This window comes from Pseudopodoces humilis, chromosome 5, assembly GCF_049639895.1.
Source record: "Pseudopodoces humilis isolate 2021_Gansu_Grassland_sample_001 chromosome 5, ASM4963989v1, whole genome shotgun sequence".
NCBI lineage: Eukaryota > Metazoa > Chordata > Aves > Passeriformes > Paridae > Pseudopodoces > Pseudopodoces humilis.
This window is the reverse complement of record NC_142204.1, coordinates 33,747,624-33,767,205: the sequence shown is the minus strand read 5'-3', so window position 1 is coordinate 33,767,205 and position 19,582 is coordinate 33,747,624. Positions and strand designations below refer to the sequence as shown.

The 19,582-nt window shown below is 37.3% G+C and overlaps 1 protein-coding gene across 2 annotated transcripts in view; it reads left to right on the top strand.

Moving 5' to 3' along the window:
* The window catches only part of TMTC2 (transmembrane O-mannosyltransferase targeting cadherins 2), a 233,768-nt gene that overhangs the window by 64,025 nt on the left and 150,161 nt on the right, over positions 1-19,582 (top strand). Inside the window, exon 1 of one of the 2 annotated variants that reach the window (XM_088055777.1) lies at positions 14,389-14,479. The exons of the other annotated variant lie outside the window; for it this stretch is intronic. Within the exon in view, the coding sequence (XP_087911903.1) occupies positions 14,400-14,479 (80 nt within the window). The 5' untranslated portion in view covers positions 14,389-14,399. Of the gene's footprint in view, positions 1-14,388; positions 14,480-19,582 lie in introns of those variants that run through there. 2 annotated transcript variants of the gene reach the window in all.

Here is a 19,582-nt window from a genome sequence, read left to right as displayed (position 1 = left end):
CACTTAAATGATAGACCTTAAAAAGGGAAGTTAAATGGGTGTCTCAGTTTAGGGCAAATCTGGGAGAGAACCTCCAAATGGAAAAGCAAATTCAAGCAGCCCCTCCCCCAAACTGGTTCAGGAAAAGAGATTTCCCTGAGGTTTAAATTCTCCTCTATTCTTTAAAGCAGCATAGTGCGATACTGCACATAAGCAAGGAGAAAAAAAATTAATTTTTGCCCCATTACATTCAAAACTGCTCCTTAAAGAAAAGCCATTAAAAACAAATTGCATTTAGAAAAACAACTTTGTTTTTTAACACAAAAATGTACTCCAAAATCTGAACTGTTAGTGACTTTTTTAAAATTCTTCTCTATGACTGAAATGAGGACTAAATGCATGTTAACACATAGGATGTTTAACACATAGGTATGGCATGTATTGGACATATGTAGTACTACAAGCATAAGTTGGGTTTTTTTCTCCTTTCTTGGAAGAAAATTTCCTGAAAGTCAGGCACCATATTAGTTGTCACTCCTAAGACATAGCAGGTGTTTCTTAAATTCTCAGCTTGAACCAATAGGAATATGGATCTGCATTTAAATGTTACTATCTCTTGAGCATTCACTGTAGTTAAAATACGTAATGTAGAAAATAGGCCAGTTAGTAAACAGTTAATATACAGGTGTATTTTAGAAGTGGTCCCATTGCATTGTTCTGTTTAGGAAGGTTATTCCCTTTCCAATTAATCTGTCTGTAAACAACACTCACATGTGAAAGCAGTGATTTATTTTAACATGCTGAACTTCTGTTCCTGACCTATATTATTCTGGAACATCTGTTGCCCTAAATTTTTAGGTTTTGAAGTATACCGAAGCCTACAATATTTAGTCAGGTCATGTATTGACTTTCTCTGAATTCTCTCTTCAACGTTAATTTTATTTGAATGATGGCTTCAGATTTGACTCTTAAAAACAAGCCTTTCTTTCATCTTCCCAAGGCTTAATTTCCCATCTCCCTCTGTGAATTTAGTGTTTTAGAATTATCTTAATGTTTTGGTTAATTCCTCTTGGTCATGGAGCTCTGTCTCCATTCATGTGTATCCTTCTACTGTCTTTGGAACAGTGGCCACCTGTTTACTCTTTCTCTCTTATTTTTAGTGGTCTCCTCATTTAGTCAATTATTTTGGAAAACATACTGAGTGATAATTCCTGAAGTGTTCCAAAATGTGGAAGTACTTTTAAAAGCACATTATATCTTTTTAACCTAAAATAATTTTTTCCTATTTGTTTATAAGTAGATGGCTTATGAGACTAGCAATGCAGTGTATACCTCGTTAAATAAAACAATTACATGATGTCTTGCTATTTATTCATCACATTTTGGCAGAGTTCCTTAACTGATTAGGAGAAGGCTCTGGAGTCCTTGGTGGAAGTTTTTTGTCGATTTTTTTTTTTGTTTTGGGTTTTTTTTTTACCCTCTTCAGTTAACACATGGATGATAATTTTTATTCTACATTTTATAATAGTCACTACAAAACATCAAAAACAACAGGGCTTGTAATATCTTTGGTATGTCACTTCATTTTCTCTTCAGGGTTTTTTTTGATGCCCTGCATTCCTGTGCCTGTCACTGGTCTAGCTCTTCCCTTGCTCTCCTGTCTCCCTTTGTCTTCCCCTGTGTGTAAACCTGGTTTTTGCCCTCCACATCTCTCCAGCATACACTCATTTCCCATAGCCATTTCCTGCCTTTGCTATGCATTATATTGAAGTTTGGCCCTTTGGGCTTAGAGAAGTTTGACTTGATGCCAGGGAAGCAATGAGAAGTGATGGTCTTGCTGGCTGATGACAGCTTGTTCCTGAGCAAAGCAGCTGCAGGTAAATTTAGTTCTCTGATGAGAGCAACACTTCCCCCCCCACCTTCTTAAATTTTTTTTTCCACAGGGAAATTTTGAAAAAGGATGAGCATTTCATCAAAGTTTAAGGAAGATGTGAAGTTTATGAAATGTCCCAATTGTAATAGTTTAGCAAAACCAGATAACGTACCTCTATTTTACATGAAATTTGAAAGGAAAAAGTCCACCAGCAACAGAGCTTCAATGTATATGTTAGCATCTAAGCTAGGATTCTGGACTCCTTTGAAAACCAGTGGAAAAAAACAGGCAATCTGGGCATGACTTATTTAAAGCTATTGTTGAAAATAGTTGGATGAGTGCTAATTTCTCAAAGGTAGACATCTAAAGTTTGAAGTATGTTGTCTCACTGGAGAATCTCTTCAGGGATGAGGAGCATTTACTTAGGAGCAGCAAGCAGTAGTAATTTTGCTTTTGAGAAACAACCTTCTGAACCTAAATTACTACATTTAAAAAAAAATAAATTAAAGCAGCAGTCCTTGTAATTAAATAAATCAGTCATTGAATAGATATGATTGATTCCTTACAGAAATGTTTCTGTATATTTTTTATCCTCTATATAAAGTGTGAAATTTTATAGGGAATATCTCTACTTTCTTAATGCTCAGCTAATTGGGCCCTTAAATATAACATAAATATTTTTGGCTGGGAGTGATGTGCCCTTGGCCTCTGTTTATGTTTTTTTCAGGAAATTGTAACTGCAAGTTAGTGATCATGTCACAGTAACAACAGAGCCATTTAATTTTGTTTTCCCCTTTATGAAGGGTAAGGCAGTGAGAGAGAGGAGGAGAGTTTAGAGATTTTAGCATAGCTTATTGTCTACACAGATGAGAAGCTTTGCTGCCCTGTAGCTTCTGTATTGTCCCATAGAGTTTTGGTGGCTTGACCTGCTCTTCAGTCTGTTTGACCCTTGTCTTTCTGCTCAAGCTTGTGCCTGTCTGATGCTAATTAGAGACTGTTTTCAGCTGTGTTCTCCTGAAAGCAGGATGTTGTCTAAAGACCACATTGGTGGTCCCAAACAGAGTGATGCAACACATTTTCCCAGTTGCCCTCACTGCCTGCACTGTGAGCAGTTGCCATACGAGGTGCATTATGTAGTTATTAAGCAACGAGGTTAAGGTCTCAAGTGCTCAAACACTGTAGCATTTGCTTGCTCTCTGCCTAGCTAGGAAACACATTCAGCAAGGACCATGGTGGTGTCTGTGCTCACATTTTGGTATAATTTTTAAAAATGTAGCTGTTGATTCAAAACATGGAGAGTGCCATATAAAAGACTATTATATTGAAGATTGAAATAGTGTAAGACTTTTTGTGTGCTAGGCTGATTTGCATTCCCTGTAAAAGTAGCACAAATGAACTAACAGGCATTTGGTGTCAGGGCTTTAGAAAATAACTTGAGTATTTTGAAGTGGCTGCCTGAATAAAACAAAAAACAATGTATAAATTACCCTCAAATGACCTGTTTCTGTTCTTTCTTTATTATGCAGAATTTGTAAAACTATGAATCTTGCCTATAGAATTTTTGTTTTTTGAATAATTATTATAGTGTTGTTATATTGCACCAATGAACTAGAACTTCGTGTAAATATATCATAAAATACTTTGATAGAAAACAGGGTTGCCCGAGTCCATCTCAGTAAGGTTAGTAAGGTTAGTATCAGCTTCACAGGTATGCCCTTGGATAGCTAGGATGACTTGGAAAGCATATGAACTAAAATTTCTGCTTATAATTTTATGTATTTTTCTTTGCATCACAATTTCACATTTTTAGAAAGATTGATGATGGTGGTGTTCAGAAACTGCTGATGCTTTTGACTTTTTTTTCCTCTTTATTTTTTTTGAGTAGTGTTTCCAATGATGTGATAAGTTTGCTTATGAATCCATTATAAATGGAGAGCCATTTTTAAAATCCAAGCTATTTTGAGTTAATAGAGGCACAACAATTATTAGGTTAGATTTCTTTATGTATTTATCAAATGAATAATCGCAGAATATCCATAATCAAAACCAGCTGAAAGTTTTATATGCCTATTTTGCAGGTGTATAAAGCTTGCTTAGTCAAGGATATAGTCTTCACTAATAGAAAAATGTGTAAAGTTTTGATTTCAGAAATTTTGTTAGTGAGACCTGAGTGCTTTCTTGAGTGAAGTTTGTGAGCAAAAAAGACTGTGCACAGTCCTTTTTTAATTAGGAGCTGTGGGCCTTATTATTTGGAAGTGATTAGACAATGCTAAAAGACTCAGCTAAGATGGAAAACTTACTTTACAGTTGACTGTTTTTAAAAATTGCAAATAAGAACATAGAGTGCAGTATACTAAGGATGATTAGTTCATAGTATCACAGAATATCCAGAGTTGGAAGGAATCCACAAGGATCATTGAAGTCAAAGTCTGGTCCTACAGGAGAATCTCAAGAATCAGACGTGTCCCCGACAGCATTGTCCAAATGCTTGAACTCTGTCAGGCGTGGTTCTGTGACCACTTCCCTGGGCAGCGTGTTCCAGTGCATGACCACGTTACGGGTGAAGAACCTTTTCCTATTATTCAACCTAAGCATCTTCTGACACAGCTTCAGGCCATTCCCTTCTAGGATGGCCGTTCACCAGTGAGAAGGTATCAGTGTCTGCCTCTCTGCTTCACCTTGTGAGCAATCTGTAGACCACAATGAGGTCTCCCCTCTGTTTCTTCTTCTTCAGGCTGAACAGACCAAGTGACCTCAGCTTCTCCTCATAAGGCTTCCTCCCAGACCCATCCTCATCTTGACAGCCCTTCTCAGGATGCTTTCTAATAGCTTTATATCCTTTTTTTTTTTTGTTGTGGCACCCAGAGCTGCCCCCAGCACTCGAGGTGAGGCCACCCCACTGCAGAGCAGAGAGGACAATGCCCTCCCTTGCCGAGCTGGCCATGCTGTGCCTGATGCCCCCCAGGACAGGGTCGTTCCTCCTGGCTGCCAGGTCACTGCTGGCTCGTGTTCAACTTGCTATTGACCAGGACCCCCAGGTCCCTTTCCACAGCTCTGCTTCCCAGCATCTCATTCCCCGTCTGTCCATACATCCAGGGTTGCCCCAGCTCACATGCAGATTCCTGCACTTGCCCTTGTTGAACTTCATATGGTTGGTCATTGCCCATCTCTCTAATTTGTCTTGGTCTTTCTGCAGGGCCTCTCTGCTTTTGTGGGAGTTAAAAGCTCTTCCCAATTTAGTGTCCTTTGCAAACCTGGTATCCCTTCCAGTCCTGTGTCCAAGTCCTTTAAGAAGATGTTGAAGAGCACAGGCCCAAGGATGGAGCCCTGTGGAACCCCACTAGTGACAGGTCACCACTCTGATGTCACCCCTTTCACTGTAACCCTTTGTGCCTGACCCATGAGACAGTTGCTCACTCCTCACATTGTGTGTTTATCCAGCTGTGTGCTGGACATTTTGTTCAGAAGGATCCTGCTAGAGACAGTATCAAAAGCTTTATTGAAATCCAAAAAGATCCCATCAACTTACTTTCCTCCATCAACTGGATAGGTCACCTTATTGTACAAGGAAGTAATTTTGACAAGTACGCCTTTTCCCCCTCATGAAGCTGTGTTGGCTGTGACAGATGACTGTGTTGTCCTTCAGGTGTTTTCCAATACTTTCCAGGATAATCTTCTCCATAATTTTACCTGAACTGTTACTTTCTTTTGTGTGTGAACACGTTACTGTGTTAAATGTTTGTTGGTGTGCTTGAATATTTAGAGACATTCTGTAACAAGTGGATTGCTGTGAGTCATCTTGATTGTTCATCGGACTGAAAAATTACTCCAAAGAAGAAAAATTACAGGAGTAAGAGCTTCTTAGCGCATGTATCTGTGGTTAGTAATGTAGGAATGTGGATTTCACGTGTGTGCGCTTTATTTCCGGTATCTTTGCTGTGAGTGATTACTGCTGAGCTTTCTGTGATTCTATCACAGCCCCACGTTACTCTTAAACAGGAAACCTTGTCCAGTCATTTATAAAAAAGAGTGCTTTGGCTGAAGTATTTGGCATGCACCTTGTCCATAACTGTAGTTATAAGATACCTTATTATTAAGTGAACAAGAGGAAGAACTGTAATAAAGAAAAATGTCATGACACGTAAGATATCTTCAGGTGTTTTTAATCACAGTGCTGCTTTTCTCTTACTAAAGCAGCAAGATTTTCACCCCTTCATCACTCTCTGGTTTACAGATACCTTCCTGATGCTACTTTGGTTCCAAACAGCTTCATTTTGATTTTATTAAGGAAAAAAGCGGTTGGAGTCTTCTCTGCTTAGAATCTGTGACTCTTTGAACTATTACCTGAACATTTTGATAAAACATAAAATTCTTCTTATGTTGATTTCGAAACTGGTATACTGAAACCAGTAAAGGTCACTTTAAAAGTTTGTTTAAAACTTTGCTGTCTACTTATGTGGGAAATGTACTGGAATATTTTTCCTCTAAAAGTGAGTAAAGTTATAGAAAGACTTGTAAGAAAATCTGTGATTTTATAGCTGACTGTAGACTGCCTAGAGGTTATTTTAAAAAATCCTGGATCTTGAGTATTGATACCCTTTGTAGCTGTATTTTATTTGAGTGCAGTTATGGATGTTGTTCTTATCTCTATTGCTACTCTTACCAAACTGTTGGAGTCAATACATTCCAAGAGTTAATTCCATGTACTTCACTTTCTTGCTTTTACAGTGAAATGTGTTCTTTTTAATTATTGTCTAAATTAGAGAGCTCTCTTCCCCCACTAGTTTTGTGTAAGAGTATTGTTTAATTATTCCTGTTGCATCCTGAATGTTTTATTTATTTATATATTTCCCCTTTGGAGTGAGGTTAGAAAAGGTCATTAAATAATTGGGCATTTTCTGTCCCCTTTTTCTCACAGTAAATCAGGTCTTAATGCTCAATTACTCTGCAGCTATTCAGACTATTGCAGAGTAGGTATAAGTCACTGCACTCTAATTTGGCAGTGTTTTAGACTTTCTCTGTTGGCTTTCACACCAATGGTTCTGCTATTAGTAAAAATGACTGTACGATGCAAGACAAAGAATTTGAGTTGTAACAGAACCTTTTCTTTAATACCAGATTTCTAAATCTGAATCTTTTGCTGAAGTGCTGGTGCCTTCAAGTTGTCATGTGCAATTCCTTTTGTATGACTATGTTTTAAATTATTAGTAAACCTTTTAAGTTAAGGAGGGTAGGTTCTGTGATGCTAATTACAGCAGCATTTGACTTTTATATTCTAGCACTAAAAACCCAGAAAGGCTATTTGAGGCAGGTTATTGTTTTTTAATGCTATCTTGTACAAATTTTAGCCTCCAAGTTGTCATTTCTTTAGTAATTTTCCCAGCATTCTTCGATCATAAGCTTTTTTTCTCCCTAATAAGAAGTATGAGTGTTCATACTGGATCAAATTGCTTATCCATCTTATTACTATGCTCACAGAAGTGAACAGCAGGTGAGTAAAGATGTGAATGAGAGCAGAGGAAAACACAGTCATACTCCCTTGAAACCTTAATACCAAGAATCTGCATTTTTGATCCACACTGAATACCTATGTCATTAGTGAGTGTTGGAAAGAATAAAGCAAAAACCTCACTTTGTAGTTCACTTCCTGCATACCACCAAGTGTTTACACATAGCTGTTCCATGGCATTTTTGCAGTATTTTTTTTCCAGTTTGAAAGTTGTCAGTCTGTTGAACTGCTCCTTATATGAAATGCATTTATCTTTTTTTCTATCTGTAGGATTTCTTGTTTCCTTTTTAAGAGAAAAAACAAAGAGAGCATGGGCTCACTAAATAAATAAATAAATAATTGGGTGTGTGCACAAGTATATAGTGTGAGATTTTATTTTTTTTAAATATCCATATATATATATATATATTGAAATTCGTAATAAATCAGCATTGAAACTCAAGCTTATGAATATCTAGTAACTACTGAGATTTTTTTTTCTTTTTCATGGACAATAGCTAGGTCCAAGTCCATTATTTTCTAAATAGGTATAATCAGGATATTCTGCTTGTTCTGCTTGACTGAATGTACATCTATAGGACATTTTAGGATTTACTAATTTAATAATTTTCATGTAATGAATTACCTGAAAAATATTGTGAGTGCTTTCTGCAACGCTTCAGAGTTGACAATAATCCTTACTAGTGGATTTTACCTAGCAAACCTTTTTTTATTTTTCACTGTTATTTCTTTTTGGTCCTACACCTGTTTTTCAGTAATTTAATAAAATGAGAACAGCAGAGGTGCTTTCTGGTTCTTTCTAAAGACATTCCAATGGGTGTTAAGAATATTTTGAGCATGTCATAAGGCTTATGTCTTTTTTCTAGCTGTCCTGTTTTAAAAGTAGCATTTTCTTTTAATTGCATCCTTACATGGCAGCATTTTGCTCATGAACTTTTATCAAAAGCAGTGTGTGGTTCTGGAAGTTCCCTGACTTTTTGGAGGAAGTCACCAAAATTGAATTTGTTAGGATACCAAACCTCTAGTTTACTTATTAGTATTATAATACACACATTTTTCTATTTTAGTCTTTCTTCTATTGCATTTAGCTCTGTTTGAAAGTATTATATCTGGTTTTCCTTTTGTTGAACTTTTGTATCAGAATTTTGATCAACATAAACGTTGCAAATTTATTTACAAAATATGTAAACATACAAGTTATGTTATGTACAGAGTTTATGCAAATTAAAATAAGACTCACCACCTTACTTGCACTAGCCATGGTAGTGAACACATTTTAAAGAGATAAACTGTAAACCTTAGAAGTGTATATGCATTTTGTCTTCCATGAAGGTACACAGGCTTTATTTAAATACGCAGGAAGATTAACCTCCAGGTTAGTTTTGCTAGGCTGCTTTGGAACTTTGCACAGCACTGTTTCATCTTGACTAACCTACATAATTTCCTGCCATCAGCATTTTTTCCGTCTCCTCTAGGTCGTTAATAAATACATGGAACAGTGTAAGTCTCAGAACAGCTCCCTGGGGCACACCGCTGTTAACTTCTTTCTGTGCTGAGAGTCAGCCATTTATTAATTCTCCTTTGCTTCCTACCTGTTGGCTGGCTTTCAGGCTATGACAGGACTTTACTGCTCACTCTGCGGTTACCAAGGCTGTGTTTTGTTTTGTTTGTTTTTTAAACAGCCTGTGATGTAGGACATGTAACCTACATTCAGGGCTGCTTCCTTGCCCACTATTTTCTTAACTCTTCCAAAGAGTTCCAACTGGGGAGGGATGCCATATATCATTTGTAAGGGCTGTACTTCTTTTCATCCCTGTAATACTCATCAAAATGCTTTATCTTTCCATGTAGATTCAACCTTACAGTCCTCAACATCCAGATATTTTTCACTTTTAGGTATGCTACAGCTTACCCTTCAATAAAAGAGGGTTTTAGCAGAAAACCATAATTCAGGTTGATGGTATGTGATAATGAATGATGCAGCTAGATATTTTCCAGTGAAATTGTAGCACTGGTGTCCTCCTATTCTCATGCCTACTAGCAAAGAAAGTGAAATTATATCTACATAGGTTTAGGGTTTTTTTTCAGTTACCTTATTTTCTGAAGCATATACATTTTGTTAATGAAAATTGCATCCTGAAAATAATTTCTGGGATTTTAAACTTCCTGAATAAAGAAGCTCCCTTCTTCCTATACACCATATTTAATCTAGCATATTAGAAAATGTAAAATAGTTTATTTTATTAATTTGGTATGATTCCAATGTTTCTTTCATGCTATGGTATCATCCATTTGGCTTTGAATTTATTTTCTCAGTTTTTCACTCCTTAAGTGAAACAGTTAACATAGTTGTTACTTTTTATTTTGGGTTCATTGCCCCATTTCACACTTCCTCCTGATTCTCTCAAATGTGAGAGCTAAGTAAGCAGTTTGCTTGTTTTAGCTGAGTTGCAATTTATGGAAAAAAACTTTTCTATTTAGCAGCAAGCATAGATGTAACAAGTTTTATAGCTGGTGTGTAGGAAATCAAAGCTTGGTTTGTCTTCGTCTAAAACATTTTGGGGCACTGCCACTGTCAGTTGAAATTCAAAACTGTCAAAATTCTGTCTTCAGTCTGTACTAATGTAATGTAAACTTCCACATTGGTGGGTTCATGAACAAGAGCTTTGCTATCACAGGATTTGTATTCATGCTTAGACTGAATGTTGCCATATGCAAACCCTGTACTAGTTTAATATTTAGAAATTTTGATCATTTTGGGTAGACCATTGGTATTTTAAAGCATGACGCATATGTTGCATACTTGAATTTCTCATCTGATGTTACTGAGTTTACAGACTTTTCGAATTGAGGAAAAAGATCAGGTGGATGAATGGAGGATAGTCTGTAACAGGATAAGGTGTTGCTGTACTTGGGTGTATCCTTGCGTTTCAGTATTTAAATACATCATGGCACTAATTACATGTGTATGTATGGCTATATGAATGTGTGGATCACTTAAAGCTTGGGGCTTTTTTTTTAGAAAAGTACTTTAAAAGCAGAAGAATAATGATCCTATGCTAAATGTTATGATGGATTCCTCCCTGAAGAGTATGGGGAAAAATAGTTTTGGGGGATGGAGGGGGTTCAGTTCTATTTATAACCTGGTAATAAATTTCAATGTCAGAAGGCTGCAGGGAAGACCTTGTTCTTTGGCTTCATTTGCTTCATTCTTTGTTGAGCCTGTACCTTTGGAAATACTTAGGTAATAGAGTGTTTGGAGTACCAAAGTAATTCATAGCAGATTGCTTTGACTGATAATGAATGCTGCTGCTTTTCATCTTGATACTGTTTGCAGTGAGATAGACAGAGATACACAGCTGTTCTTTTAAACGGGAATTAATGTCTTAAATGTCTTAAAGCTTGAAGTTGTTCATTGTCACCCTCCCTTGCCTTCTCCCAGCTGAGGTACCACATTCCAGCTGAAAGCACCCAACCTCCTCAATAACTGTGAGGAAAATAAAGAGGTCTGTTGTCAGTTGTACTTGCTCTGGAGCTGTGAGGGGTTCCAGTTAAGAACAGACTTTTTTTGTGTGGCATCTAATGTGATCACACCAAAGAGAAAGACCTGGTGCTGAAGCGTTTAATTCAAATAGAGATAGATTAGTGCAAACCAAATAGAGATAGATCAGCCCAACCCAAATTCCTTCCTTTTTTCTGTAAGTTATACTGCCCTTCAGCACTCAGAGGTGATAGACTGCCAGCTTTGTCCTGTGAGTGCAGTCAAGAAAGGGGCTCACCTCGGGGGCGAACTGATGCCTGAGGGGTGATTGTTCAGGTACGAGTGCATGGAAGATGCAGATTTTAGGTGTTGATGCTTTCAAGTTCTCCTGCAGAAGACCCAAGAGGTAAAGCTAGAGAAGGGTTGTGTATGTTGTTTCTTCCCTGTTGTGGCTGGAGCCCAGCAGCAGGGTTGAGAAACCGTGTAGGCGTGCAGATGCTGAGCATGAGAATGATCAGTCTGGGCTAGCAGGTCATTCTGGACAGGCACATCCTCACTGCTTCTTGAGATGCAGAAGTGATGTTAATTCTTGTTTTTTGGTCAGCAGAATTACAAACAAACCAATTTCTCTCACCTTCTTCCTTTACTTGAGACTGGATTCATGGTTCTTGTTTTTTTTTCCTCCCTCACCTTTTACAGTTTGGTGGTAGCAGGGAAAGGTGGCCATGCAGGTCTTTATGATTGTCTGGACAGTCCTTGTTGAAGGAAGATAATTGGGTATATGTGGCTCCAAGGAAGTGGTGACATATCTTGAATTGGGGAGGTTTGTGCCGGGGGTGGGACAGCACTTCTTTCATTTGTTCAGCTGTTGAAAGCTTCAAGGATGGGCATGCTTTCTCTGTAGTGCTAGTCTGCTGTTGTTCAATTGCTGTTGCTGTAAAATTTGCTTCGCAGTTTTATTTCTGCTGAAAGTTCTCAATAGTATACACTCATTCACACCTAAATCATCCTGTCTTTCTGGCCAAAAAGTAATTCTGTATTCTCATAATAAAAAAAAGGCATAATAGTCATCTGGGTCATTTGTTAGAGGATGACATCTTAGAGGTCAGGGCAGGCAAAGGGCTGGCTGCTATATTGATTTGGAATGCCACAGAATATTTCTTGAAGGCTGGAAGTCATTACTTTTACAGACCTGTTATGTCTTATGTGCTCAGCATAAGCTTACTCTTTTGGCCCTTGCTGCATGCTCTCCTGCTGTGGTCCAAGTGTTTCAGACACTGGCTGCACAGCCGTGCTTCCACCTCGTATCACACGCAGCTGATTCGCAGATCTGTGACCTTTCACTGATCTGCTGGTTTATAGTCCAGAAATGTGGGAGGGACAAGAGGAGCTCTGTTACTCTTTGGAAAATGTGTTAAAAGAAGCAGACTTTCAGTACCGGCTTCATAAAGTAGGCATTCCCTTTCAAAAGGACTAATTTGCCTTTGGCAGAACAGCATCACAACTCTGCACGGGCTGTGTTGTGAACCCATGCATAAGTGTGTGTTTTTTGTGTGAGTAGATGCCTTTTTCCCTGGATGCTGCTTCTGTGGAATGATGTGTTAGACTTCTACATGAGACTTCTAAGAACTGGGGACATTTGCTTTTGTATAAAATCATTTGGGTAAAAGTCCTTTTGAGCTAATCTGGGGGAGGAATTGAACAAAGATGTCTTTGCTGCTTATTCAGAAATTACTGAGCTGCCACTTCTTCCATAGTCTGAATGGAGAGGGATGGAATAAACTTAAGAAAGTTTAAGAAAACAAAGCAGGAAATCTGTAAGCTGATGATTCCAAAAAATTATGTGAAATTAAGGGTGCTAGTACTGATAGCTTTTGCTTACAATTGTAGATTGTTAAATTATGCTGTTATCTGCATGCATTCTGGATTGCTTTCCATACTTTCAGTTTTGTAAACTGGACAGCCTTTGCCTTCCTCCACCTGCTGCTGCTTCTATCACTGTTTGCTTTTTCCAGACAGTCTTTGAATTTGAGAAATGACAAATGCATGCATCTTGTTTTTGTGCTTGAAAACATTTTCATATGCCATCTCACTTGGGGTGCCATAAAAATACTACTGCTTTGATAATTGCAGACTTCAAGTTATTTCAAGTGTGTGGTGAAGCATGAACATTTCACATAGTGGTCATGGAAAGGGACAAACAGGATTTGTTTTTCTAAAAATAAAAGTAATATTTTGGTATTATAAATAATGTACAATCCATTGTTTACAAATAAAGTGTGAATATATGGAATATATGTGTGAATAAAGAATTCTGTACATACAAGGCAGACCCTGGGTATGCTCAGTATCAACCACTTCCAAACTTCTATGAAGTGTACCAGATTTTAAAGAAATTCATGGCCAACATGACCAATATTTTGTTATTGTATTGGTCATAGTCATAAGCACAGAGCAGCAGCTCTTGCACTATACATGGTATTTTTTAAGTCTGTAAATCACGTGCTACTAGGACACAAGAAATCTTTAAAAGGAGTATTTGGTATGAGACATTCTTGCAAATCCAACTGATTCATTGCTGAACTTCCGTTTTTCATATTGCTAGGCTATTCAGAAAAATCCAGATCTGTATGAAACTAATTCATTGACAAAATCCCATTTTCATGAAGTAACATCCAGATATGCACTTCCATGTGATCTTAACTCTTTTACATGTCTTTTCAATTTGTCTGCCCTGAAATGTTGTTCAGTGGAAATATTAGCACGTAATATTTTTCTTCCAGGGCTATTATGTTTGCTTACATAATAATTTTATTTCTCTCCATGCACAACAGAATAAAGAAAATTCCCAAAGGGAATCCTCTACAGGGATGAGTGCCTTCAATGCAGAGCTTGAGTGGAAGCCCAAACACTGAGCTGCTATTTTTCTTTTCAACAGGAGAAAAACGTGTAATGTCTTAGCAATATTACTTGTACTCTTCCCGTTATTGATGTAATCCCTCTGCATTCCATCAAACTAATGTCTTCCAGTAAAAATACATGAAGGAAAAAGGAAGGACTATTTATAATTATTTTCATTTGTCAAGCAAGTTAGTGCTTGTTCTGTCTTCACTTTATGTCTTGCATTTGAAACTGAGTTCTCCATCCTACATCATTATAGCATTTGAGCTCCTCACAGTCTTTGGAGCTCTCATCATTGTAGTACGGTAAATAACTTTTTTTAATTGCTTTTCAACAGAGAAGTAATTATGGGTCAAGAAGTTCTTTAAAGTTACATCTTTAAGAATTTCTATGTGTATTTCAATGATTTCAGTGGACATTAAAATTCTGGTCATCTGAATTATGTTCATTACCAAGCCTAGAGCATGACAAATGGCAATGATGGGTACCAGGCCTCTTAGGAGAGCTTCATTAGACCGGAGGGTAATGTGTTTGGCAAAGCCAGCTACATAAGCTCCTCCAGGTTGGGAGTTTTCTTTTGGTCTTTGTGACATGGAGGCATAATTTCCTCCTCTTCCAGATGGTTCACTGTGACCTGAAGCTGCAGCAATCAGCTGATGTTAAGGGACAACCTTATTACCCATCTCCCAAACAAAATGTACAGCACATATCGTTTAAGCAGTGAACCGGCAACAAGGTAAATAGTTCTACTGTTCGTGACAGAACCTTAATTAATAAAATCTGACTCCAAGTGAGCAATTCTGCCCCTAGGCAGAATTGTAATTAGATGTTTTAAAGAATCATGGTGTTTTTTTCCATGTGTTATTGTAATTATTATATTTTTGGTCTTTGATTTTTGTTCTTGCATTCAAGAATCCTGGAGATCTGAAAACTTGGAGAAAGGAAGCATTACCATACTGTTGTGTGATAAAGTGTTGCTTACATTGTTCTTTCTGTTCGTAACTCATAGGGGTATTTATTATTTATCCCCTCTGGTTACTTTCTGCTTTATTCCACGCCTTTTTGTTGATATTTTCAAAAGGAGACTGAGAGTGAAGTAAAAATTAACTGAGGGATAGATATACTGCTTCAGTCAATGGGTCTGAAGATTTTTGACTTGTCTCTTAGGGGCAGGTCTTGCAAAAAGCCTGGGACAAGTGCACTATATTGTTGCTACTATCAGGATAGCAGCATTACTTAATCAACTTTTATTTTATATATGCACATGGAAAGGCAAGAGCTCCATAGAGATTTTAAAATACATGTTTTTTTAAAGTCAGCATTGTAAAGTGAACTTTTAGCTTAATAACAGAAAAACTTTATCACAGAACAGCTAGCTTTTGAGATTCTAATATATTCAAATTTTCAGGTGTTTTATTTTAATGTGGAATGACAGTGAAAAGTAGTGTGATGTAGTATTGGGGGGAGTATTCTAGCTGTAGTATTCGAGGAGCGGTCTAATTGCCATTAGACTAGGATAATCACTGTTTTCCAATTGCTTAGATTAGCAATCTATTAATCTTTTTCTAAAGTGAAATCTTACTCTGAAAATGAAATGGGTTATAGTCAGTGCTGATACTTGCCATTTTTGGCCCTCTGTCCTGGCTGTAGTTAATAGTATTCTTTCTGACAAACGATGATTTGTGTATAAATGTGAGAAGCCCCTGGAGACTTGGAGGTGCTAATAAAATGGGTCCTACCAGATGTGGTGGACAAATTTAGGCTGTAGAAATCAGGTGCATAAATAGCGCTGCTGTTGGGAACAGGTAGCAGTGTGCATGGCTTGTCTGGGTGGCGATGGCAGGAGCCAGCATGTGTTTAGGTGTCTTTTCAGGTATGGGCCCCTAGACAAATGTCTGACTGACTGCTATTGCCTTCCATGAATATAAAACTCACTGGTGGTGAAAGTTGCTACTAAAGTCTTAAGAACAGAAATGATGTTCTGAAATGAAGTTGACTCTTTTAATGTTTGTGTTTAAGCCAAGCATCTGGAACTAGAGATTTAAGTGAAATGTGAATACCAGGAACCCATTTCTTGTTCATATTGCATCAAACTTCGACACTGCTGTAGTAGTACCAGACATTTGAACTCTGAAGTGTATTGACTTCTGCAGAATAGAGAAGACCCTATTTGTGTTATCCAGAAGTAATAGCAGAGAGAATTGAGCTGATTTCCTACGGATTTTAAGAGTGTGTATTCAAAGTATGATATTTTTATTTTTGATGCTGATTTGAAAATGTGAACTGTTTAGTGTAGCTTCAGATCAGCTTGTTAAATGAAGCTCTTTATTACACAGCTGTAAGAAGTTTAAATTTAGGTATGTTTCTGCACAGACTTCCAGTACATTTACTGATCTGTCTGCTGGAGTCATGATGGAGAAGATCAGTAATACCTCTGTATGCTTACATAGAACAACTGGAATGTTTTCAGTCCTTTTTGGTTCCACAAGTATTAATAGAAACTTTTCATTTGCTGTTCCAGTTGCAGGTGCTCACCTTGAGTTCTGTGTGCAGTTTTGGGCACCAAAACATAAGAATATAACCTTATTAGAGAGCATCCAAAGGCAGATCACGGGAAGGGTCTGGAGGGGAAGTTGTATGAGGAGCAGCTGAGGTCACTTGTATTATTCAGCCTGGGGGAGACCTCATTGTGGTCTACAGATTCCTCATGAGGGGAAGGGCAGGGGCCAACACTGATCTCTTCTCTGTGGTGCCCATGACAGGACCCAAGGGAATGACATGAAGCTTTGTCAAGAGAGCTTTAATTCTGATGTTGGCAAAACTTTCTTTCCCCAAGGGTTTAGTCAAGTGCTGAAAGGCACTCTCCTGGGAGGTGGTCATAGCACCAAACCTGAAAGAGTTCAAGAAACACTTGGACAGTGCTCTCAGGAACATGGTGTACTTTTTGGGGTTGTGTTGTGCAGGGCCAGGAGCTGGACTCAGTGACTCTTGTCAGTCTCTTCCAACTCAGAATATGCTATGATTTGAAGTAGTTACATTTGTATATTTATCATTATGTAAGTTCACCTGGTTTTAGTAACCCATGTAAATTTTAATTGAATTGCCAGTTATGGTTATAACTAAATGGGAGACTATTTAATATTGGAATGGAATAAAATCTCCTGTTAGAGGGTTTACAATTTTTTTTGTAAATAGGGCACAATGGAATGTTTAACCTCTGTTGGGAAGCATAGCCAGGTGGAGGATGACCGACAAGAAGATGGGACACAGTGTTTAAAAACGGTCCTTTCTTTCAGACTCATTTCTTCTGTTGAGGAATTGGCTGTGGTGTCCAAAAGTAATGTTTTTCTCCAACTGTACAGTTTAATGCAAGGTTGATAAATATTCTTCTTGATTTGATTCCTTGAACAGATAAAGAAATCTATTTCTCACACTGGTAATGGCTATGTAGGTTGTATATAGCAGGTAGATGCTATAGCATGTGTGTTTATTTCAGGTGGCCTCTGACACTTGAAAACCGAGACATTTTTACAGCACAAGTGAAAACCAATCAACACAATATTATTGTCAGAAACTGATAGTGGGGAGGAAGGAGAAGATATTGTGGAGCTGTTAAGGGAACTTCTTTTTCTAATGCAATGAATTTTTCAAGTAATGAAGATACTAGCTTCATCTTGGTACTAAGCTAATAAATGTTGACCTCTACAATCTGATTCAAAGTCCACAGTAGTTAGGGCAGTCTCATTGTCCTCTATGACTTTTTGGATTATGGCAACCAGAAAGGCTCATTTCTTGCCTTTTCATTTGGGAGCTGTGATTTTGTGGGGGCTTCCTGTTCCTGTGAGGTGACTGCTTTGAGTTGACTTCATTCAGAATTGATTACAGAAACAAGTTGCGACTGTCTGTGCTTTTTAGTGTGCTTGTCAGTGCCTATTAATGTTTGTCAGGCTTTTTATAGACAGTCTGTGAACTTTAAAAATACAAAATGCTTGCATTCAGTATGATGAATGGGATTTAACTGAACTACTCTTATTAACTGGATGCCTGTAGTGTTCATGTAGTATTTTACACTTTTGAAGTGCTATACTAACATTAATTAATTTTCTAAACACCCCTGTACCTTAACGTAGGTGAGAAACTTGGTGTCTTAATATCCATCAGCAGTACTGAGAATGTTCCCACAAGACTATAAAAAAATGACTGAACAAAGATGTTATAAATTAAAAACCTGTTTTATTTAGTTTAATGTAATTTGCTAGCTCTTTTGTTCATAAAGAACAGTAGGTGACTGTGCTTAAGACTCTTGGCTCTCCTGGGTATAATGGGACAGTAGTATGCAAGAAAAAATCCCAGGTTTCTTTGCTTCCTCCCCCCTAATTTATGCTGACTGGTTTCTGCATAAGTATATTTATTGTGTTTATGGTGCCTAGAGAGGCACATTGTAAGGTGTGAAGTTTATACATACATTAAAAAACCATAAAATAACAATATGCTTGTTGATAAATCTGTTGATGTAATTAAGGAAAAAGAGAGAGTGTGTATCCACAACAGCTCACAGTCAGATGTAAAAGTTTTCTGACCTGCTTTTAAGGGCAAGATTTTAGAACTTGCTATGAAGACATTTTTAGCCAGACTATTAAGACGTGACATAATCCAAAAAAGGCAGATTGTTTGAAATTTTGATCACTTGCTTAATAGAGTGTTTAAGTTTCTAAGACTGATCGCTGCATTTTAAATTAACACTTGGTCAGAGAGGAAAGAACCTCTAGCACTCAGTTCAGCTATCAACAAGGAGAAAAAAATCCTGTAAATTGATTAGTTTCTAGATTATTGTGGCATTTAAAAGGAAATGGTTTAGAAAAAAAATCCCAAACATTTTTTGGATGGAGTTCTTGTTTCTGAAAAGGACCATCATATATTTGGACAATTTAAGGAATTTGTATTGAAATTTCATTTCTTTAGCATGGGGGAGTGATGGAATTATTTATTGTGTAATATTTTTTTTTCCCCAGTGTGGTTTAGTCATCCTACATACTTAAATGGAAATTGGAGAATATAGAAGACAAGGGAAAAAAAAAAAAAAGCTTGAGCAGAGGGAAATGGCTTCTAATCTGATGTAGAACTGAAGAAATGTTAAAAGGTTTGACCAGAGCAGACTTAAGTCTGAAGTCTTAAGGCAGAAAAATACTTGAGTCCCAGAAACCATAGTTCTTTAAATTACAGTGTGTAAAGCCAGTTTGCCATTATAGTATTGAATGTTTTTGTTCATGAAAGCACACTTACAAGAAGAAAATTCATTGAATGTTAGATTCCTGCTGCTGCTGTAATTTTCTTCCTTTAGATTATCTTTGTTTGGCTAGATGAGTCTTACAAAAGGAAAATTAGTCAATAATGCATCGGTCATGTAGAAATAATTCTTTACAGGAATATTTGTCTTGGAATGTCTGAGTTTTTATTTATACTAACCACTTTACCCCAGGAGCTAAAGAGCTTCCAGATACCTGATCATTTGGACTTGTCTCCTGACCACTATTTTAGTTATTGTACTTTTCCCTAGAAGGCATGGAATTACAGAATCCTTTAGGTTGAAAAAGATCTCCAAGATCATGGAGTCCAAGACCGCCACTAAATCATATCCCTAAGAGTCACGTCTACATGAAAATTTGACATCTACATGAAAATTTGATCAAGGAAATTGGTGAATATTTTAGTTGTTTGGATTAAAAAATAAATAATCCCCAGCAAGTTATTTTTCTGTAAAACAAGACCTGATTTACTCCTAGAAAGAAGTTGGCAACTTAGACAGTGTTAATGGCAAAACAAGATGATGTAATTTTTG